Source organism: Lepidochelys olivacea (genome assembly GCF_965140295.1).
Source record: "Lepidochelys olivacea isolate rLepOli2 genome assembly, chromosome: 17".
NCBI classification, from domain to species: domain Eukaryota; kingdom Metazoa; phylum Chordata; order Testudines; family Cheloniidae; genus Lepidochelys; species Lepidochelys olivacea.
In genome coordinates this window covers 17,458,042-17,479,260 of record NC_140427.1, presented here as the reverse complement: position 1 = coordinate 17,479,260, position 21,219 = coordinate 17,458,042, and the positions used below count along the sequence as shown (strand labels likewise).

Below are 21,219 nucleotides of genomic sequence, written 5' to 3'. Positions count from 1 at the left end.
AAAGAGAACTGAAACCCCCCTCGGCAAGAAATTTTATTCACACACGGACAGCATCCATGTAGATGGACCCTTTTTAAGATATACCAAAATGCTCTACTCCCCCTTACACGAAAGGGTCATCTATTTGTGAGATGTAATCTATTGCCAGCTGCAGGCACTAAAATCTATTAGCAGGATGTGAAAAGAACAGGTACATCTATACTATGGTGATTGGAGCTTGATAGATACCCAGAGAGCAGGGCTCAGAGCTTAGGCCATGAGCCTCAGGGCTGACCTTGCTGGACCTGCTTTAAGTGCTGAGAAAGAACTGAAATCTTTAAAGCCTCTGAGGTTGCCAATGGTGCCAATTGCTGGGTGGGAACTGAACTGGCTTCGCGAAGACAGGATCAGCCTCTAGCCTGCAGTGCAACCTGTCTATTGAGTTTTTTCCATTGGGTTGGTAACAGTTAAGGCTCATTCAGATGAGAGAGATTTATAACTAGCTTATTTATTTAACACACAAACTTTCTTCTCCCTGTGCTAGCAAGGGGCCGTTTTGCTTCCAGGCATCAACTGTCCTTAGACAGCTACTAAATAGAAGCTAATCATTACAAAATCAAAGGCTGCAAGTTTCCACTGTGGTGAAGGCCAAAGGAAAAATGTTTGCCTGAAGCCAATGAATGCACGTGGCTCAGTTTTCATAATGGATGGGCACAAGAAAAATAGGAACAACACTGGCATCAAGAGATCAGAATTGGTTAGTAAATCTCGCAAGGAACATTGCCTCTCTCTATGATGCTCAGCAAAAAGTCTTGTGGCCAGGGCTGGCTCAAGCCAATTTTTGATTTTGTACTTCAGCAGCCCCTAGAAACTATAGCTGAGAGACCGGGGTCCCACTGTGGTAGGTACTTTCATAAACATAGCAGACAGTAGGTACTGATTTCAGTGGGACTTGTAGAATAAAGTATTACTAAGCATGAATAAGGGTAGCAGGATGAGGATCATTGTGAATAGCATGGGCAATGAATTGCCTTATCTAACACGTTGCCAGTTATCACTTTGCTGTTGTTATAAGGTAGTTATATGGCCCTGATCACCACAGCACCTGAAGACCTCACAATCTTTAATGTATTTATTCCCCGTAATGCCGTGATCCTCACTTTGCAGATGGGGAACTGAGCCACAGAGAGACTAAGTGACTTGCCCTAGGTCGCACAGGAAGTCTGTGGTGGAGCAGGGATTTGAACTCTGACCTCCTAGCTAGTGCCCTAGCCACTGGGACATCCTGACTCTCTGCACCAGTACTCATGTCAATTTCTAACATGAACTTTAACACCCCTCTCCCCCACCCCCACCCCAAAAAAAGAGACAGGCGATCTACTGTATTTAGACAGCCTGGGAGAGAAGAGCTGAGGCCAGCTTCAAGAAATCTGCTACGAAGGCAAAATGCCATATTTAATGCAATTTTAACAAATTATTTAACTTGTTCTTCATTTTACCCACCAGGCAATGATTTTAATGGACCCTAACCCTCCACTAAACTAGACTGTAATGACAGAACATGCGAGGAGTGGTGCATCACCCAAAAAAAAATCAGGGAATGAACCATGCTCAGCACAATTCCTCTCTTTGCCTTGCTTTGGGGAGGCTGTAAATTACTTCACCACCTTCTCAGGGAGCAATTTGCTCTCCTGTATGCTCCTGATCACCTAACTCTGGCCAGTGAGTGGTGGAGGAAGAGCCAGGGCTCCTCCCATTCCCCACCCGCAGGGCTGCAGTACAGGGAGTTTCTGGTGCATAGCCCCTGCTCTACCTGCTGTCACTGAAGTCACAATCCGAAAAGGGAAATCAGGGGGTGGTTACCTCCACCCCACTCCCCCATGGGCCAAGGAAGGGCTGCGACAACGGCTCACCATGATGAGCTGATAGTTACAGTTTAATGTTCCACAGTCATGGCAAAAATAAGAGAGAGAGCGCTCATTCTAAGCTATCAATGCTTTGTTTTCCATTTTAAAATTGACAGTCATTCCATTATCAATTTGGGGTTTTCCCCCCTTTGTAGATCCCACATTTAAAAAACTAAACAAAACCCCAAACCTTTTAAAAAATGAAGTCAATTACAAAGTGTTTGCATTAATCTCAGTCTTCCAACTTCAGTCCTCCATATATTACACCCAACCTTTCTCTCTCTCTGAGACACACACGGTTACTCACTCAGGGATAGAATCACCGCCTCATCAGATGCCTGGAAAACTTAGCCAAAGCCAATGGAATTCACCTCTACAGGAAGTCAGAGCATTAAATATGGTGGCATGGATTAGGCTCAAAAGCAGAATGCATAGTTTTACTTGCTAAATTGAGGTAATCAGATATCACCTTTCAGGGCATCAGCTAATTGCAACACGGATCAAGAAGGAATTTCTGTCTTTCACATACCATTCCCCCTACCCCCATATCATAGCACAGCATTGAGTAACTAGTCAGGTAACTAAGGTTTTCACTTTCCCCTCCTCAACCATCACATAGATTCCACTGCCAATGTAAAAAATACTGGAGCTTGGTCCTAGGTAGCATATACGTATGTTCCCCGTTAGATGTGCAAATGTGTCAGCTACCAGAGTTTAAGGGTGTGTGTCATTTTACACAGCAGTGTCAATCATGTTATACGAGCTGGTGCTCATGCTGGATTCACACACTCTTGTATTACACAATCTGACAGCGTACTTGCTAGGTATTATAATTTGCTAAGTCTGTCTCAGTTAAATCATGAATCCCCAGACAACGGCTCAGCTGTTTCTCCGCGACTTTTGATGTTGATGGTGTAATTAAAAAAACAAACAAAATTTTAAAAAATCAGCCACTCATACGCATGCAATAAGCATTTGATTAGGGGGGCTGGAAGAGGCATCGTGATGGTGTTTAACTAACTGCCCTATATAGTTAGAGGGGGAGGGAGTTGCTAGCAGGCTGAAAGGCTGGTGGAAGGCAGGCAGACTGGCACAGGGAGTTTAGGGCAGTGATAAAACAATAATTTGTACTGCAGTAGCAGCTACAACAGGGGTGGGCAAACATTTTGGCTGGAGGGCCACATTGGGTTTGCAAAACTGTATAGAGGGCCAGGTAGGGAAGGCTGTGCCTCCCCCAACAGCCTGGCCCCCACCCCTTATCCACCCACTCCCACTTCCCGCCCCCTGACTGCCCCCCTCAGAACTCCTGACCCATCCAACCCCCCTGCTCCTTGTCCCCTGACTGCCCCCTCCTGGGACCCCCCGCCTCTAACCACTCCCCGGGATCCCACCCACTATCCAACCCCCCTGCTCCCTGTCCCCCAACCCCTATCCACACCCCTGCCCCCTGACAGGCCCCCCAGGACCCCACACCTATCTAACCCTCCTGTTCCCCAACTATCCCCCCTGTCCCCTGCAGAACCTCCACCCCATCCAACCTCCCCCTGCTCCCTGTCCCCCGAGACACCCCTGCCCCTTATCCAAACCCCCCTCCCGCTCCTCAAAGCGGCATGTCTGGCAGCCGCGCTGCCCAGCCGGAGCTAGACACACTGCCACTCTGCTCAGCAGGAGTGCGCAACCCCGCCGCCCAGAGCGCTGCCCGCATGGCAGCGGAGGAGGGAGGACAACGGGACAGGGGCCGGGGACTAGCCTTCCTGGCTGGGAGCTCAAGGGCCGGGCAGGACAGTCCTGTGGGCCGGATGTGGCCTGCAGGCTGTAGTTTGCCCACCTCTGAGCTACAAGGTACCAGTTAGGGATCAGGGAACCATTGTGCCAGGCACATAAACAAGCATAATACAAAAGATCTCCTTGTCTGAAGAGTTTACAGTCCAATGGACTCTGATTTAATTTCTCTTTGTTGTTTATTTCAAGTTCTCTTTCTGAAATTCTTGTTCAAGAAAAAGCAGCGTAATTCTTTTTATTCCAGCGAAACAGTGGGTCTGTGCTCCTCCTGGGGGCAAAGGAGGAGACAGACAAGAAACGGGGCCCAAGCTGAGCAGCTGCCCGCTTTCAGCACCAAGTACTTTAATGACTTCTGACTGCTCGAGTCAGCATTCTCCTAAAATCCCACAGAGACAACCAGACCACACGGCTCAAGATCCTAACGGGGCAGGCCTGGCCGAGACATTTTCCCCTGGTGGAAAAATCCTTGAGCTGTTTGGCCTGCGACAGCTGCATTTTACAATTTGTTCTTTTCAAGGCAGGCGCAAGCCTCCTTTTTCCAGAGAGCATCTTGGCCAGCCAATCCCCATGGGCTCACTTTGCCCACACAGAAAGGGAGCTTTGTGGAGCTGAAAAACTGCCCTGACCTGTTTTTCCCAAAGGACCTGCCCCCAAAAAAACAGATTGGATGAATGGAGCCTAGAAAGAGGAACCCTTTATCCATTGCACATGTCCCTGATGCCCTGTTCTTTCCCACCCACACAGAGAGTACAGAGGAGACGCCCGAACACCATCTAGACAACAATCTATGGTTTCAAACTTAGCAGAATCAGACATCACCGTACGTGCGACCAAATCTCAGTTCCTTATTCATACACAGTTCAAATCCAGTCTGTGCTAACCTCAGGCCAGAGCCCCAGCTGGCGTTCATCGATGTAGCTGTGCTGTGGAGTTATGCCAGTTTACACCAGCTGAGGAAATGGCCCGTGATGATCTTCTGTGCATTATTTTTAGATATATCTATCTTCCAGATGAAGTACAACAGGAAGACTTAAAGAATTGGATTAGTCCACAAGGAACTGCAGCATTTTTCCACTAGCAAGTCCACAAAGTGGAGAAGAGCAGATGAGTATGAGGGATTTGGAGGCTTAAAGTTGGTTTAAAAAATAATAAATAATAATAATAATAATAATTTTGCTGGCTAATTGAAATGTGCCATTTTGAGGAGGGGTGTGGGCTAGCAAACCCTGAACTTTAATCAATATAAAGAATACTATCATGAGCCAGAAGAACAAATGCTTTTTATTTAATCCTCCAACAGTGCCTTCAATATTGAAGGGTAAAGAACACAATCCTACAAGTCCTAATAAATGTAGGGGTAGATTCTGCCTGGCTCTGCTCAGAGGAGTAGGTGACAGGAAGGATTAAAGAACTGGACTTAGACCCAGAAAACCTGGGTTGTATTCCTGCCTCTGCCACATACTTGCTGTGTGACCTTTGGGTCTCTCTGTGCCTCAGTTTCTGCATCCATAGAACGGGGATAGTACAAGGGATGCAGAGAGGATGAGAACTCACTGATCTTTGTGATGCCCCTGAAAGCCAAAAAATATATAGGTAGCTCAATGCAGTTGGAATCTAGCTACAAATAAAGAGAGTTTCTTATCCCAACCTCTTAGCATTCTCCATTCCCCACACCCCAGCTGTCTCCATTCACTGCCCAAGCAGGACCAAACGGACAGGAGGCACAAGGGCAAAGGGCTAAACTCGTGGCGAAAGGTAACAGGGTGGAGTGGTCAATAAGGCTTCCTCTGAGAATTTGCTTGCGATGGCCAAGAAAGAAGAAACCTGCAGGAGACATTTCTCAGGCCAATGCAGGACAGGTGAAAATGGAATCTGTTTTGCACCTTAATCCCAACAGCTGCATGTGCAAGGGAAGGACAGGAGGATAAGCCATAGGATGAAGTACACGAATGCAGATGGAGGTTACCCAAACCCAGATCCAAAAGCACAAGTCTCTCCCGTGCTCGCAAACCAATGCTTTCCCCTCAGCCTTTCCCGTCCCTGCACTACTTGTCTTCCATGAATAATTATCCCACAAACCTTAAGGGAGACCATTTTCTTTCATGGAAAGCCATGCAGACCAAAGCCTAACTTACTTTAGACGAGCAGAGTGCTGGATAGTCAGTATAAGCCAGCACACAATGCTGGAGCGGTTCTCCTGTTTCAGCTCACTATTCTGTGACAAGGTTGCTTCAAACAAAAGTTGCTCAAAACCAAAGAACCAGGGTGATGGTGAGTTTCGCTGCATTTTCAGTTTAGTTCTAAACTAACTCAGGGTGGGATTACCTCACCCATAGCCCAGCAGGATGTTTCATACCTGTGCATACAGCAAAGGAGATGAGGGGCTGGGGGGGTGCAGAGAAGAGGGGGAGAGATCATTGCCATACCTGCCACTTCCACAATATCCCCAGGAACAATATCCCGAGCCCGGATCCTCTGGACTCCATTCCTGTCGGCACGGATCACTTTTCCCATTTCTGGCTCGTATTCCTTTAAGGCTTCAATAGCACTCTCCGCATTTCTCTCCTGTAAACACAGCGTGCAGCAGAGCTTCAGGCATTTGTACCATTTAAATGGTGGTGATGCGTGGGGGGGGGGGGGGGGGAGGCGCAGTTGTGTGAACAAGGGAATGGGAGCCAGGAACTCCTGAATTCTAATCTTGGCTTTGAAGTCTATTCGTTTTGTGGTATTGGGCAGTGTCACTGAACCTTGCTATGCCTCATTGTCCCCATGGCTAAAGGGAAACATGTTTACCTACTTCAGACAGGGGAGGGGTAGTGAATGACTTCAAAGCAGTATATGAAGTACTACATTTTGTGCTAAGAGGAGGAGGACTTGTGGCACCTTAGAGACTAACAAATTTATTAGAGCTTAAGCTTTCGTGAGCTACAGCTCACTTCATCAGATGCATGCAGTGGAAAATGCTGTAGGGGGATTTTATATACACAGAGAACATGAAACAATGGGTGTTACCATTCACACTGTAACGAGAGTGATCAGGAAAGGTGAGCTATTACCAGCAGAAGAGTGGGGGTGGGGGCGCGTGAACGAGCCTCTGATAGTGTGGCTGATGTGATTAGGCCCTATGATGGCGTCCCCTGAATAGATATGTGGACACAGTTAGCAACAGTCTTTATTGCAAGGATAGGTTCCTGGGTTAGTGGTTCTGCACATCTACCAATGTGATATATGCCATCATGTGCCAGCAATGCCCCTCTGCCATGTACACTGGCCAAACTGGACAGTCTCTATGTAAAAGAATAAATGGACACAAATCAGACGTCAAGAATCATAACGTTCAAAAACCAGTCGGAGAACACTTCAGTCTCTTTGGTCACTCGATTACAGACCTAAAAGTGGCAATTCTTCAACAAAAAAACTTCAGAAACAGACTCCAACAAGAGACTGCTGAATTGGAATTAATTTGCAAACTGGATACAGTTAACTTAGGCTTGAATAAAGACTGGGAGTGGATGTGTCATTACACAAAGTAAAACTATTTCGCCATGTTTATTTCCCCTCCTACAGTTCTTATAAACTGCTGGAAATGGCCCATTTTGATTATCCCCCATGCCCTCCCTGCTCTCCTGCTGGTAATAGCTCACCTTTCCTGATCACTCTTGTTACAGTCTGTATGGTAACACCCATTATTTCATGTTCTCTGTGTATATAAAATCTCCCCACTGTATTTTCCTCTGTATGCATCCGATGAAGTGAGCTGTAGCTCATGAAAGCTTATGCTCAAATACATTTGTTAGTCTCTAAGGTGCCACAAGTACTCCTTTTCTTTTTACGGATACAGACTAACGCGGCTGCTACTCTGAAAACTACATTTTGTGCTGAATCTCGGATGTGCCAGAGGCAAAGTGGTATGGAACCATCTGAGAGGAACTGGTAGTGTTGTTAATCGTTAAAACAACAGAGTCTCAGGATTTCTGATTTCTAGACTGAACTCTGCTATGGACTTACTCTGAGACCATTAAAAAAAAAGTCATTGAACCCAGTCTTGCCTCAGGTATCAGGGGATAGCCATGTTAGTCTGAATCCACAAAAACAACAAGGAATCCGGTGGCACCTTAAAGACTAACAGATTTATTTGGGCATAAGCTTTTGCGAAAACCACTTCTTCAGATGCATAGAGTGAAAATTATAGATGCAGGCATTATATACTGACACATGAAGAGAAGGGAGTTACCTCACAAGTGGAGAACCAGTGTTGACAGGGCCAATTCAATCAGGGTGGATGTAGTCCACTCCCAATAATTGATAAGGAGGTGTCAATTCCAGGAGAGGAATTCCTCTTTAAGGTCCCACCAGACTCCTTGTTAGTCTTGCCTCAGTTTCCCTATATGTGACATAGGGGTTAATGTGCGCCTAGAGCAACTACAGTTGTGGACCTTCGTGAGCGAGTGTGTGGAAAATGCTTTGAGATTCTTGCATGGGAAGTGTTCTGAACATACAAAGGAGCATTAGTATTTTGGAACTACATCAAAATGTAACAAAGGATCTTGGAGGGAAAACACACCTGGAACAAATGATCAGTGAGCCTAATCGTCTCTTGCTTCTAAGAATATGGATTTTCTACCCAGACACATTTCGGCTCAACTTGCAGCACCCCTGAGCACTGGATGCAGCAATTAGAATATATCAAATAAGCTTAAAACTAAGTTAAACAGCAGCTTAATATTTTGAAGTAAAAAAGACCTTAGCGTCTGCCACTTTTTCAGAATGGATACTACCTTGCAAGATGTTCCAGGGAACAACAGGCAAATGAAAGCACCTGGTAATAACTGCTACTGCAGTTGGGGCGCATTAAGAAGTTTGCTTAATGAAAACGCATTTGGCCACTGCCAAAAGATAAGTGGTATTTAACTAGGTGGTAAATAAGTGTGGCATCCTAAACTCCAAACTATACGAATTGCCAAATAAAAATTAAGGGATGACAAAATAAAGATTAAATGTAGTACATGTCACTCATTCTATTTTTATTCAGGATGGCATTTTATATCCTTTTAAAGTACTCACAGATTTTTTTTTTTTTTAAGTGAGCTAAACATGGAGACTTCACCAGCATAGGGTCTATTCCCTACTCGTTAGTTACCAACTTTGCCAATACCTGGCGAACTGAACTCGCTTTTCTCTGGGGTTTTTTGGGGACTTTTTCCCTTGTGCAGATCAGGCTCCAGCTGAGAGTCTGGCTCCTCATTTTCATTACTGTTTGGTAATTAAAAGCCTGCTTTCATCAACCTCAAGTGGGGTTCATGTTTTCCTTACCAGAATTTCTCCCTTCATTCCCTCAATGCTCCACGGTCTTATTTTTGTTTTTGGCAGCTGCACAATACTTCCCTCACCACAGGCTTGTCTTCACTGCAGAGTTAACTCAAGTATTACCCCTCACCTGCATCCCCTTCATGTGAGTGTGCTGGTGCTTTTGCCTCAAGTTGGCTGGCTCGAGAGGGGGTAAAGGCCACAGCTTGAGTGAAGACAATTTGCCAGCTCTGTGCAGCTTGAGTGTTATTTCATAGTGTGACTAGTCGCTCAAACTTGGCTAGCTCAAAAAAGAGCGGATTGGATCGTAGGAAACTTGAGTTAACTCTGCAGCGCAAACCTAGCACATGGTTCCAACTCATGAGCATCCCTTCGTGCATTTAAACAGCCAGGGCTTCATTCATGCAGGCTGTACAGTTCCAGGCACCTGGCCAATAGCTCCACTGCCCCCCAAACAAACCGCAGTGCTTACAGGAATTAAAGAAGGGAGACAAAAGCGGTTACATACCTGCCACACCCCCACAACAGCATTGGCTAAGAGAATCAGCATGATGACAACTGGCTCTACAAATGCAGTAGTGATCTCTTCACCTTCTTCAAACCAGGCCAGGATCTGCAGGGTGGCAAGATACAGTGTAACTCTAGGACCCGCTAGCTGTTTTGGGCAGCATAACTCAAACTACTGAAGCCAGTGGCAGTCCTTCCTTTGTCTTCCCTGGGCTTTGGATCAGGCCCTTCATCATGGGTGTGAACGCTATTAGTGTTAGATGCCTTGGGTCAGAGCAAGGTATCTGAGCATGTGCTTAAACTGAAAACACAGGATTGCTTGCATTGCATTCAATGTAATGGGACCACTCAGGTGCTTAAAGTTAAGCTCCTGCCTAAGTAGCTTGCTGAATTGGATTTTTTAAATTAGTGTTTTACAGCCCTGAAGCACCCAAAGCTATGAATCAGATGACCAGGTGAGAAAAGCACAAGTGCTGGTACAAAAAAAAATCCCTCATGCCCACATTTTCACTCCCTTGAGCTGCTTGTCAAAGCATTTGTATGCAAAGATCACAGCACTGCCACAACAACACTGTAAAGCATTCAAATGTCAGCTCAGTCGAAGGCATGTATGTATCAGAGGTTCCCACTCCCATGTTGATTTTTCAGGAGGGAGTCCATCTGCAATTCCTCCTATTAGAAACCAGTCCCACCTAGAATTGCTGAAGGACAATTACAAGGCAAACTGGTTTTCTTGCCAGCAATCCTGAGGTGCAAAGTCAGGCTTAAAATGCAGCTGCCCAGGATTTGATTGCCCTTTGTGTGGCATGATAACATGTCATTTTCACAAGACAATTACCGGCTGATATGGAATGCCGTTATTAAAAAATGACACCGACGAAGTGGATATTCACCCACAAAAGCTTATGCTCCAATACGTCTGTTAGTCTATATGGTGCCACAGGACTCGTTGCCACTTTTAAAGCAGAGAGGGTGGGAGATCATAGAATCATAGAATATCAGGGTTGGAAGGGACCCCAGAAGGTCATCTAGTCCAAAATGGTAGGAGATTTGTCAGATGGTTTCTATTCAAGTGGACTGGAAACCAGTTTGTTAGCTCACCAGCTCATGAATGGCTCACATTATGCTTTTCTGACCTATGTCTGGGCTAGGAAGGAATTGATATTGTGTGGGTTATTTTCAATGGATTCCAGCAGGTCTGTTTATCCACTTAAGGTTTTGCACTAGCAGAAAAGAAGACAAAGGCACTAAAAGCTCCTTATTCAAAATGTTGTGACTGTGCAAGTCAGGATTCAGAAATAATAGCATCTCAAAGTTCTGTTTTACATGAGATTTCTCACATGATGAAGGTCGAACTGACGACGACACCGTGCACCATGGGCTTGATCCAGAGCCCACTGAAGTTGATGGAAAGACTCCTTTTAATTTCAGCCAGGGTTGGGTAAGTCACCAAGTATTTAGCAAGTACTACATAATAAATTTTTCTACATTTCCCGCTCTGTACTCTTGATTAGCAGCTATGGAACTTTTCCCCCCTTGGGTTTTGGAGAGAGAGAAAAATCAAGGAACCTTGATATATACTGATTAAAATCTGTTCCTTCCACATCTGTGCATAATCCCCCCACCCCCGGCTCAGCCAGTAAATAACTCTGGTGCATGACTCTGGACTCTGTTATTATGTTCAAACCAGCAAACCAATTCATGAGGTAGCTGGGGACGTAAGGCAACTGTACACTAAGGAAAGTGGAGCTGTATATGTAGCATGATCCCCATATTCATAGGAGCTGAGAATCTAGTAAAGGGAGTCAGGCAAGTTCCATCAGAGACTGGGAGAGAAGGGTCCCTAAATCAGTCAGAGGCAGTTCAGGAATCAGAACACGAGTTCCCAGCTCACTGTCCTTTCCTGCTTTGATGACTGAGATAGCACATCCAAATGAGTATTCATTTGTGCTGAACTAAACAAATATCTGAGAATCAAGCACCTTTGAAAGCAGAGGGACACTGAATTATTGATTATAGCTCAAGGAAGTAGCTGTGACATCCTAGTTATGATTACAGAGTTCCCCTTCCAGTTACATCAACGCCCCCCCACCTCATTGCCTTGATTTTGCAAAAGCCTGGAGTTTAGCTGACTGAAGCAAGGAAGATGAAGGCCAAAGCTGAAAGTCCCACTAAAATCCCCAGCACCATGTGCAGGTTTTACAGCAACTGTCATTCACAATCCCAATCGTCAGGATTGGTTTTCAAGTACTGCCCATGCAGATTACCAGCTGGATGTGGTCACTGGCACGTGCAATTGCTGCCATTACATAAGCCGTAACACATACAAATTAGGCATGCAAATGGTCATGCACTTTTGTGCGTGCAATCTTTCTCTAAGTCAGGTCCTGAGACTCTATGACTGCTTTAGCTTTTCAGACATGCCACCTGGAGCCTTTACAGGAAAGTCCCTTATTCAGCAGCAAAACCAGCAGCAACAGAGCACGATATAGTCGCCTAACCTGCATGTCATTCTCTTAACGCAGGCCCTAAATTGTCATTTTCTGCATTCAAAGAATGAACCACCATAAAGAAAAAATAAACACACACCAAAGTTAATCACAAGAGCAGGTTTTCTAAAGCTCAGTTGTACAGAATCTAAATGTGGAGGCAAATCTGGCCTGACAACATGCCTTAAAGAGATAGCCACGAGTTTTTCATACTACCCAGAGAGCATCTAAAAGATCAGTGATATTAGACATTTCTAATGCAGCCAGCACTGTAGTTCTACGAACCACTGAAAGTATGTGAAATCAATGACACCATACAGTACCAGGCACCACTAATATGACAAGAATCAGCGATGTAGTTTCAAAGGCTATGTCTACACTGGCAATTGAACGACAACACTTTTGTCTTTCAGAGGTGTTAAACCCCCCCCCCCCCCCCCGCAAGACAAAAGTTTTGCTGCGGCAAGTGCCAGTGTGAACAGCGTGTTGTCGGCAGGAGCGCTCTTCTGCCGATAACACAAACGCTGCTCGCTGTGGGTAAAAGTTTTTTGTCTGCAGGAAAGCCGACAAACAGTGGCTACACTGTGCGACTTTAAGCAGCACGCCTGTGGCAACACACCCATGTCGCTAAAAGGCTATGTCTGCACTATACAGCTAAGTGCCATTGATAGCAAGTGAATCAACAAGAGTGCCAGCATTCAGATTACTCAGTGTTGTATAGACTAACTGCTATGCTAATGTATGGACTTTGTGCTGATTCACTATATATTTGTTCAGAACAACAACAGATGTGAGAGAGGTCACTAGGAGGAGGGTTACACGTTAGTAAAGCTTCAGCATGCGTAAACCGGAAGGGCGAGTTTGCATACATGCCTCAGTTACAGAGAACACTTTGCATCTGGCAAGAGGTTTGCTAATGAATCAACATTCCACCCCAGCAAATAAACACAGGCGTTTAAGCTTTCCACTGAAAAATTAAATGCGGGGGGGGGTTACGGGGGGGACGACGACAAGGAGAGCGGAGAGAGAAGAGACTCCTATTAAAGATCTACCAGTCTTGCCAAGAAGAAAGTGATAGGTAGAGCTAACAACCAGCCAACTCTAAATCCTTCTCCCAAAACTCAAACCCAAACCAGAATCCATCCAGCGCTCCCATTTTTCCATTGCTGTGCCAAAATTTCCCACACAAGCCGTTCCGGTGGTGTTTGCAAGCTGTCCAGGAAGTACTAGAAATCTCATCGAAAAACCTGTTGTCATAAGACTGCCATCTCATTTTGAATAAACATTCTGCACATTTACAGTGCCCTGCAGTACTTTACAGTACTCTCACAGGAGGAGGGAAATTGCCTCAAAGAAGTGAAGCAACTTCCCAAGATCTGTCAGAAAGTCAGAGCAGAACCAAGAACAGAACTGGGGATTTCTGACTTCTTGTGCCCTGATCTAACTGCTAAACCATGTTGTCTCCTGCATGCCCAAACAAGCTCGGGTGAGGTCAGATAAGCATGCCAAGCTTTCGTTGGATCACCTGTAGTGACAGCTGAAACCTCAGCTTGAAAGACACATGGCCCTACCATAGCTATGTCATTAAAGAAAATGTGTCATGATCCACAGACATCAAGCTACATTGTGGATGCCCAGAATTAGTCTAAAATTTATTTTCTCTAGCAGCAAGACGTTTTCCTCATTTCTAAAGTGGAAATGATCTACATACCCATCTTTCTAAAGTGATTTGGGATCTATGGATGAAGAAGTACTCCATAATAGCTAAGAATAACAAAAGCCATTCATACGTCAACTAGAATCTATACTTCCACACTGAAATCCTCAAAAATACATAACATATTAAGGTACAGAGAAATTAAAAACTACATTTTGTTATTGGTGTCAAGTAAATTACACCCTACATTTTGGGGAGGCACATAATTTAGTGGATAAGACAGAAGAGAGAGAGACGACCTAGGTTTTAGTCCCAGCTCTGCCAGTGACCTACTATGTGACAGGTCACTTCCCTCCTCTGTGCCACAGTTTCTCCTCCCACCCTTTGATGTCTTGTCTATGCAAGATCTTCAGAACAAGGACTGTCTTACTATGCATTTGTGCTATTATGGAACCCCAATTGCAGTCAGGGCTTCTTGGCTGATATCACAACATTTTCTGCAGTAGAAGTTTAAAGGGAAGATAAATTTATGCTATCTAAATAGCATTAGACTCAGCCATGCCATTAAATCCCTTTCCTAAAATGACAAAATTCACAACAGTGAGAAGGTGGAGTTTGTTTCAATATCTCAAACTCTCATTCACTCATGATTTTGGCATCAATAGGCTCTTTAAACAGAACAGGCTCAACTAAGCTAACAGCAGGTGTAAGAGCAACTCCTACACACGATGGCATAATGCTGAAATTCCAACTCAAGAATCTATCTGGAGAAAAATAATGTAAAATGCTGGATTTTTAAATTAAAAATTTAATGCCTCTGACTAGCATTAAAGTGGCTTTGACACATCTAGACATTAAACTGTCAAGAGAAAGGCTTTATTTCAAAGCAAGAGGGTCCAAACATACAGATTTTGTAAACAATTTCAGGACTCCTCCTTCCTTGATACATACAGATGCATGGATTTGGTCCCTGCTGTTTAGATCGGAATATTGATTAATATGTGGAATTTTAATATTAGCTTCACTTATATAAGAAGTTCCCTGTCTCACCTCCAATGACCTACACAATCTGTGAACAGGAAGAGTTCCCACATCATCACACCACCGGGTATTGTTTAACAATAAACCTCACCCTTTTTCTTGCACTCTGCCTGTGTTCTTAACTACAGCCCCGCTGCAAGATTGTACTTGCCAACATAAAAAAGGGCATTTTTCTCAGCCAGGCTTCACATCCCTCCCTCTAGATCTTTCTTCTTCAGAAAGCCACTCAAGCCTTTTATGTACCAGAGCTGGAGCTCCACAGACCCTTCTGATCCAGCTATTTGTGAGAAACAGCAGAATAGCTCTGCATCTCCCCACAGGAACCCAAAGTCCAGCACCCAGTCACTCTGTTCTTCTCTTTCCACTATGCCCAAGGTGCATCCCTAACAGTCTTCTTCGTATCTCTCCCCTCCATACAGAGCTCCATAATACCTGGAATCCCCGTCTGTTCCCCCTGTCCTAAATCCTTCCACCCTCTCTTCCAATAGACAGCTCTTCAAGGAGAAACAGCCCACTTCCACCCCTTCATTCAACATAAGAAGAGAGTCACACACAACATCATGGAGATGCCTGTTCACAACAAAAAAAAAAAATGTTCTTTTAGGTATACAGGTAAAGCTTCAAAGATTTCGCATACTACTTCTTTCCTACCCTTCCAAAAATGCAGTCCACTCCTCCTTATAGATTCCTGACACTCGGGAATAGAAGAACGGAACAAGTCATTGAATCTTCTGCTATGTGGAAGATCAGATCAACCCTCCATTCTTTTTATCCTATGCACACTTTTCCTGGCACTAAGGATGTATTTGCTGCAGAGTTAACTCAGGTGATTGGCACGTGGATCAGGGCACCCAGGCTAGCTTAGCCCAGGTGTGAGCAGCAACACTATAAAGCCACATTTAAGTTCGTGAGGCCACAGTGTCTCTGTACTTCCCCCATGTGTCATGAGGCCTTCTGGGGGTACATCCCTTGGTTCTTAGCACTTCAATAAGCTGAGCCGCAATATGATTCTTTCCTAACAAATTGTGGGAGAACTTGTCTGTCCTTCTGGGCATACAGGGGGAATTGTGAGAAGGCACTGAAGGACCATCACCACTCGACTGGTTTAGCCGGTCTCCTCACTGCAAAGTGGGCTGGTTACCAGCCAAAGTGAAAAGCAGCATTCAGGCTTTAGTCTATAGCCCAGGATAGCCAGCTACCCCAGGTTGAAAGCACCAAACAACTTAGGTCAGAAGTTTCTGTGTGTGGACAGAAGCTTGGTTAAGGACAACCACCAAGTAAGAGCCCAGGTTAACTCTGCAGTGAAGACAGACTCTCCGTGGCTAATTTTATCTAGCTTGGGTACAACGGTTTTCACGCAACTCACAAGGGAAGCTGAATTTAGTTTCTTACACAAGTCTTGCAGCAGAACATCACCTACTAAGCAACATCTGAGCTCAATGGGAGATGCCAAATACAATCTTATGATCTTTTCATGCAGAAACTTGGAACTTTTAGCAAGAAATAAGGGGAAAATCTGTGTATGCAACAGAATTATAGGTGCCATCTTAACCTTGGAGTCTGCACACAGGGCTAATGGCCTGTAAAAGGAAGTTTTAACAGACAAGAGACCATTAAAAGAGAAAAATGAAGAATAAAATGTGGAGACTCAGTGGTTCAAAATTGAGATTGCCCAAATGACTTCAGGGGCAGGCTGCTCAGGCCCCAAATCGGCAAAGCACTTGAGCACGTCCTTACAGTGACGATATGCTTAAATGCGTTGCTAAATTGGGACTTTAGAGAATGCAGAACCTCTGCAGCTGTCACAAAAAACTACCACATCTATTCATGTCATTTGTGTCTCTTTGCATATTAACTTTTCTTTGGTTGCAGCTTTGCCTACTACTTTAAACACACATCCTGTCCTCCTTTACTCTTGTTCAACACCTATTCAAAACCATGCTTGTATATTAATTCTACATTCACATGGTTAAATAAATGTACTGATTTGCCTGCCATGCTCACTCATCAGAGCAGCTCATATTCTTGGATCTGTCACTATAAAGAGCTTGAACGTCTCAGGGGGGAAAACAAGCTTAACTTAGTGCTGAGCAACTCAAAATACTTTCTGCTGTGGCTCCTCCATCACACGGGTTTTAGCACTCCTGTTAAAATTCCTACGGATTATAGATCTTTTGTGCTGTATTCATGTTTCATAATTATATTTCCTGAATTGCATGCAGTTGAGATTGTAGACTCTTTGGGCAAGCACTGTATTTTATTTCGCGTGTACAGCATCTAGCACAATGTGATCTCAAATTCAACTGGGGCTGACTTGATCACAGTGTACAAATACCCATATGGGGAACAGACATTTGATAACAGAGGGCTCTTCAATCTAGCAGACAAAGGTATAACGAGATCCAAAGGGTGCAAGTGGAAGCTAGATACATTCAAACGAAAACTAAGGTACAATTTATTAACAGTGAGGGTAAACAACCTCTGGAACAACTCACCAAAGGTTGTGGTGGATTCCCCATCACTGGACATTTTAAAATCAAGAAAGTGTGTTTTTCTAAAAGATATTCTTGAGTCCAACCACAGCTATCAGGACTTGAAGCAGGAATTAATTCAGGGAAGTTTATGCAGGCCAGACTAGATGATCACAGTAGTCTGTTCTGGCCTTAAAATGAATGACTATCAAGGTGAAGTGCTTTATCCAAGATTACACAGCAGGTCAGTGGTTGAGCTGCGTATATAGCCTTTGTCTCCCGACTTAGTGCAGTGCCTTGTCCTCTGCACTGTCTCCCACTACACCACAGTACTTTGCTATTCTGCAGGAACTAGCCAGAGAGCCACAAGTACAGTAGAAAGTGATACCTCGTTAAATGAATGGGCTCGCAGTCTTCTAACTGGGCAGCTATTGAACTAGTTTGGAAGGAACTTAATTACAGCACATGTGAAACATACACAGCTAAACAGCTGTGGCTTTTTAGAAGTCTGACATGAATTTTCAGAATGAATTATCTGGATCAAAGGTTTAAATTTGCCAAATTATCATTAAACTCAATGGGAGAACCTGATAATAGCCAAGTTTCAAGGTACATAGATGCTGTAGGGTTTCTAATTTGGTGGATGTTATTGGGATTGGCTTTGAGCATACAACATGTGGCTCAGTTAGTGGCACTTATACCCCTGACGTCCTTCTGCCCATCTCCAACAGAATTCAGTGTGAAATTTAAAGAACCCAGGAAATTTTGGGATAACGTAAGTGGCTTGATCAGTATTCCCTAATATCAAAGCTGTGTGCAAGCTACTGTCAGTTATCTGCACAGTCGCTGCACTGCTGGTATAACTGCTTTGTAAAGCACCTAGAGTCACTTAGCATCCCATATACCTGGTCTGATTAAAGTGCAATACTCGGTCTATCTTGTACCTTCTTTTGGGCTAAATTTATCTGCAGATTTATATTGGGGTAGGAATCCTCTGCCCCCTAGCCATCTGAGTCACATGGCTGCTGCTGCAGTTCTGAGGTTGCAGCAGATCTTGCTCCTGGTGGTCCTTTGGTTCCAAAGAGAGTGCCTGACAACGAATCCAGAAGTGCTACCCCATACCTCCTTTCTGTATACTTTTCACTCACTTTCACAGACTTCCTCCAAATCCTGTTTCCCTGATGCAGCATCAGTTCCACTATAGTCAGGACCTTTGCGAGTGCATAGAGGGAGCATCAACCACTGTCTGCTTTTAGAGCACAGACAATGCTGACTGGTATTTGTTTATTTGGGAGCATTACACATACAGAGGAGAGGAGGATACTTACAAATGACACAACTGCAGCCAAGAGAAGAATGCGCACAAGGAGATCTTCAAACTGCTCCAGCACCAGCTCCCAGAGCGACTTTCCTAGCAAAACAAAATATGGAAGCACCATAAGCGCTACACAGGTGCTGAAAATGAACTTGGGAGAGCTCAAGATACTAAGCCTGTTTGGGTGCAAGGGTTCTGTGCTATGCTTTGAGGTTGGACCCGCTTGCGTTAGAATTACTGGCATGACTCACTGTGGGCTTGACTGAAGAAAGAACCCCCTATTCAGGACCGCACTTAAATATATGCCTACGCTCCACTGAAGTCGATGGGACTCAACCACGTGCCTAATGTAAAACATATGCTAAGTGCTGTCCTGAATCAGGACTCGTATCATTGCCAGCTCAACTCCAAGGTGAGCGTGTGGCAGCCATACCGATGCCTGACCGGATCATGCTAAGCTCCACCAGCATGAATTACAAGCCCTTGCCAGGGGCTAAGCAGAAGACAAATGGGGATGGAAGGAGGCAGCCAAGAAACAAGGCAGTGTTTCCTGGTGGCGATCACAGATGGTTAGTAGACAATGGCCCTGTGCACAGGGATATCACTAAAAACTGATGCACCTGAAGTTTCCTGGGTTTAAAAGAAAAAAAAAAAAGATTCACACACTTTGAAAAGCCCAAGGTTTTAGTTTGGGTGGAACTGAGGTCCCTGCCTGCCATTGCAGAGCTATGCATTGCTCTAATTTCTGGAGTAATATAACTCACCTTTCAAGGGATAGCATGAAGGATTTTCACAGCCAAAATTTGACCTATCTAAACATCATCAGACATGAATCCTCCCCCAAACTAAGTTTGTTTGCATGTTTTGTTTTGTTTTAACTAAAGGGACTAACATTGAGCCCCCTTCCCTTCATTTATGTAGTTTTGGAAAACTGCACGTGCTCAACTTACAGGATGTATAAATGCTTGTTAGTGTTGAAGACATCCATTCTTCTTACACTTAAAAGGTTTCACCACCCTGCTTCATAATCCCCAACAAAGCAGTGTACAATAGATGCCTTTTTATCTGAGAACCAACAGTCTAGCGATCAGAGCAGGGAGCTACGGTCTAATTCCCATTGAAACCAATGAGAGTTAGGTACCTAAATACCTTTGAGGATCTGGACCTAAGTCAGCATTTCTGCATTCTATTTTTGAATGTCTTTGACTCACTATATGACACATGGGGAGTCCCTTAAACCTCTTGGGGCTCAATTTACTCACCTGCACAATGAGTATAAGCTTATCATCTTTATGCAATGCTTTTGGAACCACAGGTTACAGGTGCTACGTAAATGTAAAGTAGTATTATTATTATAGTAGATATGCACTGGTCTAGCTTAGGATGCCTTGCAGGTCAGGTTGCTCTGTACGCATAGGAGCTACTTTTTAACAGTTCCATAGAATGATCTTTTACCAAAATTTGCTGTATCAGAATCAAGAAGTAAAAAAAAATTCCTTTATGAGACAATTTTCAAGCTCAAAATTCTAGACAGCATCACCCAAGAGTGTGAAGTCATCTTTCTTTCCCCTCCTAAATCTCACACAGGTATGTTTTGCCTCTGTGTAACTGGGGTTGTTCTTAGGCCTCCAACTCTCTCCATGGGCTTAAAGAAGAGCCCAATGCAAAATATTCCCATGGGCATTGAATCAGGTCCTTTGTGAGCTGCCCAGCAGTCTCCATTGGACTAGCTGACACTAAGGTCCCCACCCAGAATATCTAAAGACATGCTCCAAGAGTGAAGGGAAGGTCGAAAAAGAAAAAGCAGAGCCAATATAATTCCACCTACCTTCTTCAGCAGGGAGTTCTGCAGATTTCCACCAACATGCCAAAAAACATACATGGTAGGAAAGAAAAGAAAAAGAATAGATATTATTGATCTGGAAACAGACACAAGAATTCAGCATTGGAAACAAACTGGTTGAGTGGTTAGACTAGAAAGCTTTGTGAAAACCACATATTTTCATTTATACACATCTGAGGCCCCAAGAACTTTGGAAAGGGTGCAAAAAAGGCATCTATGTACCAAACACAACAAGAGACAGCCTAACAAATCTTAAGGAAGAGAGGTGAGATGTATGATCCCCCCGGGACGCTGGTTGAATGGAGAACATTATGCATTTTAGAGACCAAACTGGAATTCATTTTCTTTTCTACCCCAAGATAATTCTTCCCAGTAGTGTCTGCGTTTCTCCTTTGCTCTTCCTAACATTTGTTTTAAAGAACAAAAAGCCAGTCTCCATTTCCCCCTGACAGTGCAACCAGGCAAAGGCACAGGGGTCAGAGCAGAGAGTTGGAATTACTCAGAGGTTACTGGATTTCAATAAAATATACATCTTCTTTCAAACTTGACAACCCTGACAAGAGACTAAACTGCCTAGCCCTCACTTTGCTCATACAGTTCAACCTCAATTATCCAAAACTCCATTATCCAAGATAGAGTCACATTCCCTGACAGACTATTAATTACACTGAATAGATCCTCATTAGCCTGAAACCTTGACGGCCTGCAAGACATTTGGAAATCCAGCTTGTATTGAAAACAGTCCCACATCAGAAGAGTTGTCAGTTACAATACCTCTCACAAGCATTATTATTTTAACAGAATCTATGGGTTAACAAATTAAGATTTTGAGATTTAAGAGATTAATGAAGTATGTAGCTTGGCTGCCTTTGTCCAGGGTGGGGGCGGAACGACGACAACTGATCAGAAGGGAATTAATTT

The 21,219-nt window shown here is 44.2% G+C and overlaps 1 protein-coding gene across 3 annotated transcripts in view; it reads right to left on the bottom strand.

Annotated features, from left to right (window-relative positions):
- ATP2A3 (ATPase sarcoplasmic/endoplasmic reticulum Ca2+ transporting 3) overlaps window positions 1-21,219 on the bottom strand; it is a 136,331-nt gene that overhangs the window by 67,701 nt on the left and 47,411 nt on the right. For all 3 annotated transcript variants that reach the window (XM_084650817.1, XM_084650818.1, XM_084650819.1), the window contains exons 2-5: window positions 20,284-20,301; window positions 18,469-18,551; window positions 9,484-9,588; window positions 6,095-6,233 (exon numbers count right to left, since the gene is read on the bottom strand). In XM_084650817.1, the coding sequence (XP_084506943.1) occupies window positions 6,095-6,233; window positions 9,484-9,588; window positions 18,469-18,551; window positions 20,284-20,301 (345 nt within the window). The remainder of the gene's footprint in view (window positions 1-6,094; window positions 6,234-9,483; window positions 9,589-18,468; window positions 18,552-20,283; window positions 20,302-21,219) is intronic.